The 13679-nt window shown below is 37.4% G+C and overlaps 1 protein-coding gene across 1 annotated transcript in view; it reads right to left on the bottom strand.

The window, feature by feature from the left end:
- Positions 1–637: 637 nt before the first annotated feature.
- The window catches only part of PDHX (pyruvate dehydrogenase complex component X), a 28627-nt gene continuing 15585 nt past the window's right edge, over positions 638–13679 (bottom strand). The window contains exons 5-10 of the mRNA XM_039728321.1: positions 13222–13393; positions 11540–11687; positions 9606–9664; positions 6759–6917; positions 4561–4625; positions 638–3317 (exon numbers count right to left, since the gene is read on the bottom strand). Coding sequence (XP_039584255.1) covers positions 3053–3317; positions 4561–4625; positions 6759–6917; positions 9606–9664; positions 11540–11687; positions 13222–13393 — 868 coding nt within the window. The 3' untranslated portion in view covers positions 638–3052. The remainder of the gene's footprint in view (positions 3318–4560; positions 4626–6758; positions 6918–9605; positions 9665–11539; positions 11688–13221; positions 13394–13679) is intronic.

The following is a 13679-nucleotide window of genomic DNA, read 5'->3' as shown; positions in this document are numbered from 1 at the left end:
TTTCTCATAATGACACAAATGTTTAACTTGACAGGTAGGGCCATTATTACGGAGAAAGGGAAGAACAGTATGGTTATTGTAGCTGAATAATATGTACCACGACACCTACAAGTTGAAACAAAGTTGACGTAAAAGCAAAGGTGCACAAACTGAGTTCAAGCAAACAGTGATGGTTTTTCACCGATAAAGATGAAAGATGCAGATTTTGTAAAGTGAACATGCAAAGTAGCCTGTAGCTTCCAGTGATTTCCACCCCAGTTTAATCAACACATGATTTCACCCAGATCCTAATTTTCTGTGCTTCTTGGACATGTTTCTACGCACCTCTAGCAGGCTACCATGAACATCCTCCTGCTTCACTCAAGCATGACTACACAGACAGAAATCTCAAGTTCAAAGTTCAAAACTTATGCTTAAGTAAAGGACATGCTGAAAGATACATCCATAATAGATTAAACAGGAAAAAACTTGATAAGCTGAAAGTAACTGCTATACCGACTTAGAGGAATCTGCTTTATATGTCTTCAACATTTTAGGGACAAACAGAATAGAACATCTCTGCATATGAGTCAGCAGTGTGCCCTGGCAGCCAAAAGAACCAACTGTATCCTGAGGTGCAGGATACAGCATCAAGCAGGAATTACAGAAATTTTATTTTATAAGGAGTAGATTGCAGAAAAAAAAAATGCCCAAAAGTCAAATATTCTGACATTGCAATTAGGGATTAAAGTGTGACACACAATTCAATATTTGCCAACAATCACGAAGTCCAAAATAACTTTTTTTTTGTAATCATGCCTCCTGCAATGGAAAATGATACAAAGATAGTATGCATCCTAAAGGCACACATTTCCAGCACATATTAGTATACTCCATTTTTACGTTTTTTAAAACAATACTCACAAAAGTAGATGTCTTCATTATATTTCTTGCTTTGGTATGTAAAAAATAAGCTGTCAGGAGACATTGGAAAGAATAAAATACAATGCTAAATTTTTCATCTGTGAAAATTTTACTTCAAGGAAAATTTGCTTCAAAAGGAAGCATACCCATTAGCAATGATTCACTTTCTGGCAATTAACCCATTGTTCCTATCCCAAATCATCAAGAAGATACTGAATATTTAATCTGTATGGGCAGGTATTTGTTGTCTCATTTCTGCTGAAGTGCTAGGTGTTACCAAACTCATTTCCTCTGAATTAAGGAGATCTGACTGCTATCACCCATCTGAACTCCACACATTTCCTTCACAGGCTGATGACTGACAAATTATATCTGCTTCAAATAACAATGCTGGCAAAGCAGGCAGGTGCAAAGAAACTACAATTCAGCCTTGTGTTAGCCTTGCCCAGCTCCGAAGCTCCAAAGGTTTATTTAACCTGGAGAAGCTGCCTCGCCTGCTGGGACAGCACAGTGGACGAGAGCACCCACACGGGTGAGACGGGACACAAATCCCATCCCATCCCATCCTTGCATGCAACAGCGCCTTCCAGTGGCTGCGAGGGCGCAGGAAAAGCACTGGCTGGCAAGAAGGGATGGCAGCGCATGCAGAACTGCAGCGACAGAGCAGCCGTGCAGCCCCCACCTGCGGGAGCGCCACCTCGGGGTGCCGGGGAACACAGCACCACTGCAGCAAAACATGCACAAGTGCAGGAAACCAGATTTATAATCGGCCTGAAAAATCTCCTGGGCAGAGCAGATTCAGCAAATAATGAGATCAACTTCTACATTAAGGACAATATAGAAATTGGTCCCTTTTTTTTCCCCCCCACAGTAATACGAGATTAACAAACAGCTTTGGAAAAATTGGAAGTCAATAGTTTCAAATTGCAAATTAATCCTCAGGAACCAATCTTTAATATGGTTTATAAGTAAAAAGTTCTTGGAAATACAGAATGTATATGTCCATTCCTACACAGTAAACTGCATAATCTCTCCAGTCAAATTAATAGTTTGTGAAATTTATGATAGAAGAAGCTAAAGAAGCAAACTCATTTATCAAAAACTCTCACCTCAATGTTAAGTAAAGGCTGTCCTGCAAGTACCTGTTTACTTGTTAAGCTGCTGCCATAATTAATTCCTACAAATCATTAGGAAAAAGCAGTTGCACAAAACAGAATAAGACAAACTCCCATAATTCTATTGACAATTTATATTCTCATGAGGTCCTGTAAACACAGTTATTTCATACCATTTACGTGCAATATGTGGTTCCATATTTATATATAAGAAAGATACCAGTTTTATTCTTTTAAAATTCTTGGCCATTGCATTTGAGCCTCTGAGTTACATTTCAATATACACTGATGATGAAACACTTTCTACTTACATCTACATTCCATCCATGCAAAGAACAGCATTAATCAGCAACTATTCAAGGTGCAAAATTTGACCTTTCATACTGGGACCTCTATGAGAACATTGCTTGCACAATTAAGTTCTGTTTTTTTCAATACTTAAAGGAGGCTTTGAAGAAAGACTGGAACAAATTTTTAGCAGTGCCTGTTGCAATAGGAGAAGGGGTGATAACTTTAAACTGAAAGCAGGTAGATTCAAACTAAATACAAAGAAGATTTTACAGTGGGGGTGGTAAAAGACAGTACAGGTTGCCCAGAGAGGCAGAAGATCCTCCATTTCTGGAAACATTTAAGGTGGGTGGGGCTCAGAGGACATCCCTGGTCACTGTAGGAGAAGCTGGACTAGATGACCTTTAAAAGTTCTTTCCAACCCAAATTATTCTATTATTCCCTTTTATATTTCATGAAGTTTTATTGAGGTTTTTTTACAGATGAGATTGACTTTCTTATGCAAACATGTGCCATTGGTACTATGTGTCTAAAGAAATGTGGTACTTTAACTTCAAAGTCTTTTAGCTTTACAGTACGAAACCTGGTTATTACAGAAGACTAAAATCATGAGTCTTTCACATTAATTCATAAATTAAATATTTTAACTGTCCGTCTTCAGCTATTTACTCCTCTATACAGAAAAACAACCCTAGGTATATAATAGTTATCTATGCTGTCAAAACAGGAAGCAATCTTCACTGAGTTTAATTTAAGGCCAGTCGCATTGGATTCTCTATGTTGGCTTTCAAGGTCTCCAGAAACTTGGAAGCCAGTTCATCATCCACCACTCGACCATCACTCGAGAGAGTCACTGTCATGAGTTGATGCTGCTCAAGTTTCTCATTCCCTTCTTCATCTTCCACAATCTTGAGCTCTGGTCTTGCTCGGCCCACAGCAAGGATGCAGGCCTGAGGAGGGTTTATGACTGCTGTGAAATCACTGATGCCAAACATGCCCAGATTGGAGATACTGAATAAAACAGAAAAGAGTTTCAGTAACATCAGAAATTACATATTCCCTCCAAGAAGTAATCTATATATAAGAACTACTATGATTTAAATTCCCTCCAAGGCAAAACCCATTAAGTTAAAAATAGATCTGAACCGTTTTCAGTTGAGCACATTCAGATTCTCAAGGGTTTGGAATTTTTGCAATTAAAAATTATGCACCTTTTAAAAAGTCCCATTTCTTTACAGCAATGTATTCTTGCACTGCACACAATGAAGCCAGAAAGTAAGCCAACAAAGCAATGTCTTTAAATAGATTTTGCCTGTCCCTATTCCAAGCCAAATATCTTTTAGACTGAACTTCACAACTGCAAGTTACAGTGGCTGCTAGTATCCACTAAGCAATAAAATTTAGGCATCTAGGAATCAACTCAGGCACATGAAAACATTTCTGTCCGTGTCACCAGCTGTCAAGTGGTATATTAGGAAAGGCTTGGATTCTTCTGTGATAAGTTGTCTATGGAGAAAGCTGGCCCACCATCTCCTTTCTGGTTACAGTTACAGCAAAGAGTGGAAAAGGATTAAACAGTACAGCCCAACCATCAAATGGCACCACTGCTGTCTTCAGCATACACCAGGTCCTTAAGTGTCACATCCACCTGCCTTTTGAACACTTCCAGGGATGGTGACTCAACCACTTCCCTGGACAACCTGTTGCAATGCTTGACAATCCATTTCATTAATTCATTTCATCTAATCTAAACTTCCCCTGGTGCAACTTAAGGCCATTTCCTCTCCTCCTGTTACTACCTGGGAGAAGAGGCCAACCCACACCTCACTACAGCTACACTCCTTTCAGGCAGAAAGAATGAAGAGTGATATTGTCCCTCCTGACTCAACAATCCCAGTTCCCTCAGCTGTTCCTCACAAGACTTGTGCTCCAGACCCTTCACCAGCTCCACTGCCCTTCTCTGGACACACTCCAGCACCTCAATTTCTTTCTTGTGGGGATGGAACCAAAACTAAACACAGAACTCAAGCTGTAACCTCACCAGTGCCAAGTACAGATGAAATGAACCTGTAGCAGGGTAATTGGTTCCCCCTGATACAAGACAGTCTAGGTTTGACCCTCAGAATCACAACAAAGAGTTTCATCCTAAACAGAGCAAGATTTTAAAAGCAATGCATTAAAAGACAGTGGAATCACTGAGGATAAAACAGTTCTGAACCCATGCTGCGTGTATTAAATGCTGCTAGGCTTTTACCTAAAAGATCCTCCCTGGTACTCTTCTGGTAGCAGTTTTCCATCTCTGGCCTTCTTTGCTAAAGCCTAAAGAAAATTAAAGACAACAGGCAGAGAAAAGAAAGAAATTACTGTGTTGTAATAGACTAATTCTTTTTATTTCAGTGAGACATTTTAAGTAGCATACAGACATAGTAAGCAAAAGTCACTTGCTTTTGGATTTAGGGAAGCACCTCAGCAACATTGTTGTTGTACCTGCAATGATTTGGCAAAGAGACTAGGACACAAAACTTCATTTTTTCCACCAATATTGGTTGAATAAAAGCTGTTCTCTACCTTACAAATATTGTTCTAGTTTTTACAATGGAACCACCATTCTTCCTGATAGTCTTAGATTATCCAGCAAAATACTTATGAGATAAATTCACAGTACTCTTAACATACTTATTTAAAGAAACTGAAATGTACCATTTCAGAACTTTCTACCAGATTGAATGAATGTACTTCTCCCAGCTAAACATTCAACCACCTTTTGAAGGCTGCCTTTAAGGCCACTCCTTCTGTGATCTCCATTTCATTTGTGAGATTTTTCTTTAAAATTCAACAGAAAACAGCTTCAAATACAGCCCAAGAAGTTCCTACTATGTTCCAAGATAAGATCACAGAGTTGTACAAAATTCTAAAATTCATAATAAGCATGTCAAAGATACAAGGATATGCTGAGCTTTAATTTAGACTTTTTCTCATCTCTGAATAATTAGTGAAGACAATAGCCATGGGAACAGCATTCACACAACAGGATCAATACAAGCGTGATGCGTTTGTGCAATTGCATTATTTGAATGATGAAAATCCAGTGCCAGGATGCATATGACCTGGAAAGAAGTCCACATTAACACGCAGCAGAAGGGAATATATAAGCAATTACACAAAAAGTGCCTGCCAAACTACAAGGAGACTGAGAGAGAAGCAGCTGCACTTCCAGGGCGTGCACATCAGGTATGTATTTATTTCAGTAATTCAGTGGAGAAGTTGAAAAGCAAAATGATGTTGGTGTGGACAGCTATGCCACTTGAAAGGCAAGGGGAATGCTCACTATCATGGCCCCACTGAATACAAGCTGCATTTCCATCATGGGAACTGAAGGACATTGATTTGTGGTAAGAGAGGTTTGCAATACCACACACTATTTCAGGTATTGGGGATTAGAATGAAAGCACAACATTGAACAATGCTTCTCTTCCTGTCATTCTATCACAAACCCCACAACAATCTCAGCTGACCTTCCTCCCCAACTGGCTACTAGTGTAAAGAACTGTTTTCACAACACATTCAGCATAAAGTAAGCAATATAGACTGGAAAAAAATGTTAAAACCACCCATTTATGAACGTTTCGTGGTATGACCCCTCTTTTTTCTGCCACAACTTTTTGGCTGTTCCCCTCCATCAACATAGACTGTTATGGCTTCTATAGTTCTACATGAAAGGCAAGAATTTACGAAGTGGACTGGTGTCTAGTTTGGGGACACTTTTATGTCCTAGGATCTGTTTCCATTGCATTCCTCAGATGCTGTAGGTCTTTGATCAGCACTCGTTAAATAACAAAAAATGGCCTGTCTTGGGACATTTCATCATTCATTCTACTTTTGCCTGCCAAAAACCACTCCTTTATCTGGCAACAACTGCCACATATGACTCTGACTGGCACCGCTCTATGCAAAATACTGCTCATTAGTCTGAGGAGTTTAGTGTTACATCCTTAATTGAACCGCATATTGAAAAAATGCAGACAGAAATACGTTCCATAACATAACTGCAAAGAGAATAGAAAAAGCAGACACAAGAAAATTTCTGGGAAAGGGAAAAAACACAAAAAACCCAAAATCTCAAACCCCAAGACTGGAAATACTAATGAAGCTAGCATTATGAAGCATTCTCTTGAGGCTTAAAGAATTACAATTATATTAAATTGCAGAAGTCTGTACAGGTTTATTTTTCAAACAGTCTAGCCACCATTCAACTAAATAACATAATATTATTGTTGATGAAAAATGGAGTTGCAAAATCAATAAGAATTTTGAAGTGTAAGTAATGCTGAAACTGCTTTAGTTCCACTGCCTTTGTTATTACTGATGTGTATCTGGGTCACGCTACATTTTCTGCTACAGAAAACCATACAGCTGCTCTATTCCTCAGCCTGCTGCACATTTCAGACCCACCTTTGCAGAGGCAGCAATTTCCTTTATTCCCTTGGCAGCCACATCTTTTATGATTGGCGTAATGAGCCCTCGGTCCGTTGCCACGGCAATGGAGATGTCAATGGACTGCAGCCGCCTGCAGGCTTCCCCATCCCACGTTACATTCACATCTGGCATTTGCTAAAACACACAGACAAAAAAAAAAGACAGCTGTTAGAGGAATAAAAGTGTAATCAGTTATTAAGAAAAAGGAAATTCCTTTAAGACACATAGCTATCTACAGGCATCCACCAAGTGAAATAGTTTGCACTGATTTTATTCATATTTACTTCATCAAAAAGCATGATATGTATGCACCAGAAACTAAAAATGAAGGACAGACAGAAGTTTGTTTGGTGTTGCTAGGAAAAAAACCCCACATTACTATAAATTTCTTCACCAATACCAGCTTATGATGGCCAGCATGTGGCTCAAAGCAGTGCAAGCCTCAAAGCAGTGCAACTTCTCTCACAAAATAATATCACAGGATGCTGGATTTTAAAGCCTGGAAATGGACATCCCACAATACCTGCATGTTGTTTTTCACTGGTGTCTCAAGCATGATTCTCAACAAATAAATTATGCAGCAGGTACACTCACTGTTATTCAAATATTCTAAAATGCATCAGATTTTTTTTGTGGGTGGACTGTTAAAATTGAGATGTTCATTGATAATTTAATTTAGATTTTTTAGCTTAATGAAATGAAGAGGGTATTCCAGAAAAATTATAAGAGGGATGCAATATCAAAAGTGACTCTACTGTCTATCTAAAGTAACTGCACTCCTAGGAAGAAGTGGTCTGACAGTACTCTGAGTTCCTATTCTTCAACATCAGAATGTATAGTGGGGAAAAAAAAAAGAAGGAAAGAGAAAGAAAAGAAGAAGGAAAGAAGAAAAAAGTATGTAGTATTCTTCTCTGCAAGCTAAATAAACTTCTAGAAGTCCCACAGTTTACACAATTGTAAGATGCTCTCAAGTGAGTGCTGTGCAACTCAAACTCTATATAAAGGTATTCAAAAGAGATGGCAGGGACAGGATTTGTCACTTCAACAATAAAAGATTTATTTTTAAAGGACAGCTGCTATAGGAGCTGTTGTTACAAAGCCCAACCGCTTGAAGATATCAGCCTGGAAGTTTTACTTCCTTCCTGCTCCCTTCTCCCTCCTTGTTCCACAAAGAAGAATGGTTCTACTGGGCTGTCACCTGATGAGCCCACTGGCACATTCACAACATCCCAGCTGTCAAATGTCAAGACCAAGCTGAAACACAACCCATAACAGGACTTGTGATTTCCTAAGTGAAGGAGAAATTTAGCATGTTCAAGAAACAATACAAGCAGTATCTTGTGGTGTGTCATAAACTGTAAAACCAGCTGCAGTCGGCCCCTTAAAACTAGAACACCACATTTTTCACTGTTCAGAGATAAAATAGTAACAAAATATTCTCTGAAGAGTACCCAGAAAAGAGTCAAAGAAACTGCCTTGAATTTAAACTTGAAGATGTATTCACACCACCCAGTTTCCTGGGGGAGAGGTACTGGTGGAAGTGGGTTTTCTTTTTTAAAGCAGTTGCCCACATCTTTTCCTAAAATGCTGACAGAAAGTAGATGAGACGTGAGCTTGATCATGAACTTGTTTCCTGATATACTGAGTTAAATCTGTTGGGCCTTTTTTTAATGTATTATTTTAATACTCAAACAAGTGCTAGCATAGGTTTCTAACAAAACAACAGGACAGAGAATTTTATTGATTACTTCCATATCTACACAGTATTATTATCAGCTCAAAAACTAACAACCCCCTCAGAAGACAAAACACAAAATCTCTTGCTCTCTGTCTCCTGTTCCTTTTACCTGCTCTCTGGTGCAGAGATAAGTCATCCAACACTCACAGCAGTTCATGGTAAACTTTGGATGTCATTATTTCCTCACAATAGGTTTCATTAGGCCACTAAAAAAGCTTCTTGTTATGTACACATCTAACAGAAGCAAAGCACACATATTTAGCTCTTCCTTTTCGTTTTGGTATTAACTTGCACAGTTTTTTTCCAATCTAAATAAGGCCTCAAATTTCTCTCAGGCACTTGCTTATGAAACTGTGCAGAATCCTATTCTCTGTCCAAATGATACATTAAGCTATACCTAAGCTATAGCTCTTAAAATTATACATTAACATTTAGTACATGTTCAGCTAGAAATCTCTTAAGTCTTTTCCAGTCCGGTGTTCTCTCAATTCTCTAAATCCATAGGAATAGGAATACTCCCCCAACATAAATTCCTCTCTCAACTTCTAAATAGTTTAAATTATCCTCACAAATGAGAAAACCAGTTCTCACATCCTTTCCAAAGTTTTTATATTATTGTGAGGTAATCCAGGCAACAAGAATTCCTAACAATGAGCAGAGTGGTTGCCAGAAGAATTTTTATTTCAAAGCAGGTATCCCTCAATGTGCCCTCATAATACACCTGAGGTAATAACAAGGTTTGTGTAAGACTTAGATAAATGTTTGCTTATTAACTAAAAGAAAAGATGTAACTAAGATTAAATGAATGATCTTGGCAATGGCTTTAGTCTGCTGACAAAACAACTACTGTGATTTGCAGATGTTAACTGCAGTAAGTGGTTTCTTACTAAGAAGTTCTCATTTTTATAGTTCACAGAAACAGTGAAGAGAATTTTACCTGGAAACCTAAAAAACCTGACAATAAGCAATACAGAATTACCAGCTTTGCTGTGATTCCACTCATATCTCCACATACTTACAAAATACTTTTGTCTCCTTGGCAGTTTACTATTAAAAGATATTTTTAAAGTCAATTATTTGCTTACCTTCAGAGTAACTGCTGTTGCCTTGATAATAAAGTCATTTACAGATACTTTAATGTCATCTGAAAAGGGAAACAAAAATTTTAAAAAAGGATAACAATCATTGTTTGTAAGATTTGTTTTATCAGTATTTGTGTGATGACAAGATTCTAGTGATTCAGCAGATTTATTTCTTTGAAGCATTAACAGAAAGTCACTTATCTTCAAAATCCAATAATAAAAGCAAGAAAACTTTTTTCCTCCCTTGGGACAAAAGGCATATCCAGCAAGAAAAATCTAATGCAAAGACACTCAAGAGTTTCAGGAGACTGAAACTGGTAACTGGTAAAATCAGAAGTGGCATCAGAAACAGGAATAATAGACACAAAACAGATTAGGCCATAAAATTACCCTGAAATGTGTGACATTTACACAATATTAAACTCATCAGTCTCACAATGAAAAAAATTACATTACCCTTCCACCACTACCACTACTGCCAGCAAAACTGATCAAGAAGCAAAACTGCCTAATTTTCAAATCTGGTTTATGGCATCTAGCATACATAACTTTAGAAATATTTTTGCAAGGGAGAATAATTTATAGATAATTATATCAAGTGAAACATTCTTATGTCATCATAAATTTAGAGGAGTGAACCAAGTATCCACTTACCACATAACTGGCCTGCAACATTTGCCATGATTAGTAATCTATGTATAAGAATAGAGACAGCATTCCAACAGAACATAATGGAACTTTCAATTACTATGCTGCACTGACAGAATTTCACATCAGACAAGCCTGTACCTTGATCATCAAATACAAACTGGTTTCTGTTTACATACTATATTCCTAACCCTTGGCAAAAATGTCACTGTCCAGTACTAGAGCAGGAATACAGTTAAATTATCCACATCTGGTAACATTTTACCCTGCATCACTGAAGTTTATAATAGTAGAAACTCCCACAATTTCCATCAGAGGAAACATAAAAATCCACCAGGACAAGCTCTGTAATTCAATTTCATGCAAAGACATATGGCTTTTCCACCACTGCATTTAAAAGAAATATTCATTAAGAATCAACAACAGCAGGAGAGTTGTGAAAAATTTCAAGTGAGTATTCCTAACTAAGATCCTTTTTTGGTTCATTGCTTATGAACTGCTGCTGTTTAAAGAAAATACCAGCATCATAAAATGTCTTTGACATTCATTTGTGAATAAAATACCATTAGGAAAAATAACAGGTAGAAAAATGACCTAGGTACTCTTGCATTAAAAATTAGTCATTCAAAACTCCAGTGGAAGGACAAGCAGCTCCTGTACCATCGTCTAGGAAATCTGGATATACCAGTCAAATTTAATTTTAGACCACACAAATGGATAAACAAGCATGGGCTAGTGACTAGTACAGAACAGTTGGCCTCAGTTCCTCAATCAGGACAGCAATAAAAATGTAAATTAAAACTATTCTGCTGTGTTGTTCTGAATGCAGAGCTCACATGTCTTAGGAAACCTACCATTTGAACCTATAAGTTTTCAAACCATGACATCAATCATGAAGCTTTAGATCAAAATTTGAAGTGTCTTAGACCTAAAATTATTTTACCCAAGTCACAGACTTAGTATCAGTCTAAGAGGTGCATGTCTTCATCACCAAACAGAGCATCACTACTGTTTATACAGCCTGGTTATTGTGGAAAATAAGACTTCAGAGTGATGTGTGAGTTGGCAAACACCTCTGTCTTCCTGTATTCTGAGAAGTTGTCCAGTTCAATAATTGCCAGGAACTACAGCTTGAGTCCAACATGCTGAAGAAAAACCTATTTGAATGCATAGTGGTCTATCTATACAAAAACTACACCTCCTGGGGAAGTTTATGTAAACAGGAAAAATTAAACATTAGTATAATCACATTAGTACTACCACACGTTAAAGTAAATCAGATTACTAACCTTTGGCCAATTCTTTTCTTAATTTCAAAACAGCATCAATGGCACAGTCAGCAGCAGCATATGCGTGAGGTATGGTGGTTTTGGACTCTGTTAATCTCTTAGCAATAACTCTTCGGATGTTGCTAGCTGGGATTTCTGTGAATGTGCCCTGAAAGAAATCATATGCTTGCATTAAATATCAGGACAGCAAACACAGTTCCCCTTTGCTGAAAGTACTCCAGCATTTATGCATTATCATCAGTGACTCCTGCCCATGTCAACGATCCCCTAGGTATCCAAAAGTGATACATTCCAACTAATATGATAAAGACTATAGAGTGTTCTAGTCTATTCCTATTAACTGGGATCAACACAACAGGCTTTACAGAATAATTCCATTTTACAGCATATAATTCACCTTGTTTTAAAAAAAATAATCCAAGTATTGAGGCATTTATTGTCAGCCAGATTACATAAACACTATTCGATCTTCCAGGCTTGACATATTGCTCAGATTATGCTCTCCTCCATTTAAATTATAAAAGAACACTTCCTTGGTTATCTACTGCTTTTTCAACTCCCTGTGTAGTTCCTTAAGACAGGCTTTACTGCATCTTTTCTGTTATTCCTCTCTCTCCTTTCAGATAAAGCCAATAATGTTTTAATGGCCAACTTCTTCCTTGAAGCAGGGCAACTTTCAAGAAATCTCTTAAAAATTAGTGACTACAGAAGGCAAGAAAGATAAATTATTCTGTAAGACATTATTTTGTATACTTAATCTTTAGGACATATCCCTTGAACATACAAGGATTCACAGAATCATTAGTACATACTCAACCATACCCACACACATAAATTGCAGTATGTATGTTCTGGTGCATATTTTGTATACTGAACCTTTAGCACATATCCCTTGAACATACAAGGATTCACAGAATCCTTAGTACATACTCAACCATACCCAACACACATAAATTGCAGCATGTATGTTCTGGTGCCATCACAGAAACATTTTATTCTGTAATGGATCCAAGTCTGAGCTTTTGAGTTGTTTGGCTCTTTGTATAGTGCAAAAAAAAAAAAGGCAGCATTTCCTGAATATTATGAATTGTAGCTACATTGTAAACTTCAGACTAAAAAGATACATCAAATTTAGTTCTAGAGCCAAAAAATGTTTTTCACAAAAGCTTTTAAATTTCTACTGATATCTATTTCATCAAGAGCATTTATCCTTTAAAGAAATATTTTCTGGTATTTCTAACATTTCAATTTAACACAGAAATTTACTTAACTTCTAGAGTTTGCACAATTACTCTCCAAGGTAACCACTAAGAAGCCTTTTCCTTTCTCACTTCTTGACAACTCATTAATGGAACTCACATCTTGCAGGAAAGCAAACAAATCAAGCACAGTAAAAATAAATCATCATTCTGGTTTCTCCAAGGCCTGCAATATGAATATTTTCATCACTTCAATTTGCAAGCTACACAAAATAGTATGCAGACCATCATTTCAAGGATTTCACAGTTTTAATTACATTGCCTTAGAATCACTGAAACATACTAAAAACTTCACATCTCTGAGCTTGACATCTGGGTGGCCTTAGTTTCCTTCCTCTTTCCAGATCTAGAAATCCCAGAGGTACTGAAGCAGCTTTTGCATATTCAGCTGCAGCAATGCTGAAATCTTAGCAGAAGTGTTACCGGTGCAGCAGGTTGTCCTGGTGTGGAAACTGGTGGAATTGCTGGCCTTGGATAAGAAGTCACGGCTGTTGCTTGTGAAGGAGAAGGCACTGCAGCAGGAGCTGGAGAAACCATAGGTTTCAATTCACTGGGTTTACCTTTCTGCTTCTCTTGCAGAAGTTTGAGAGCATCCCTGGTGATTAAACACAGTGAAATGCTGACAACAAAGAAACTATTTAACAATACCTAAGTATTACTATGCCATCACTTATTCTATTTAATTAGTCACTTCTGTACATTTAAATTTCTGTTGTCAAACCTAACATTAAGAAAGTGATTATTATTAATGATACTGATTTTGTGTTGCCGTTCTGGTATCTTTTTAGTAAATTCTCATTAACTTCCATTAATAAAAGGGCCTGAATATGCAGTAACAGAAAACATTTGTGCTAGAGCAGCATAACAATCATCATCACTAA

The sequence above is a fragment of the Passer montanus genome, unplaced genomic scaffold (genome assembly GCF_014805655.1).
Source record: "Passer montanus isolate IOZ18808 unplaced genomic scaffold, ASM1480565v1 scaffold65, whole genome shotgun sequence".
Classification (NCBI taxonomy): domain Eukaryota; kingdom Metazoa; phylum Chordata; class Aves; order Passeriformes; family Passeridae; genus Passer; species Passer montanus.
This window is presented reverse-complemented; position numbering and strand designations above follow the sequence as displayed.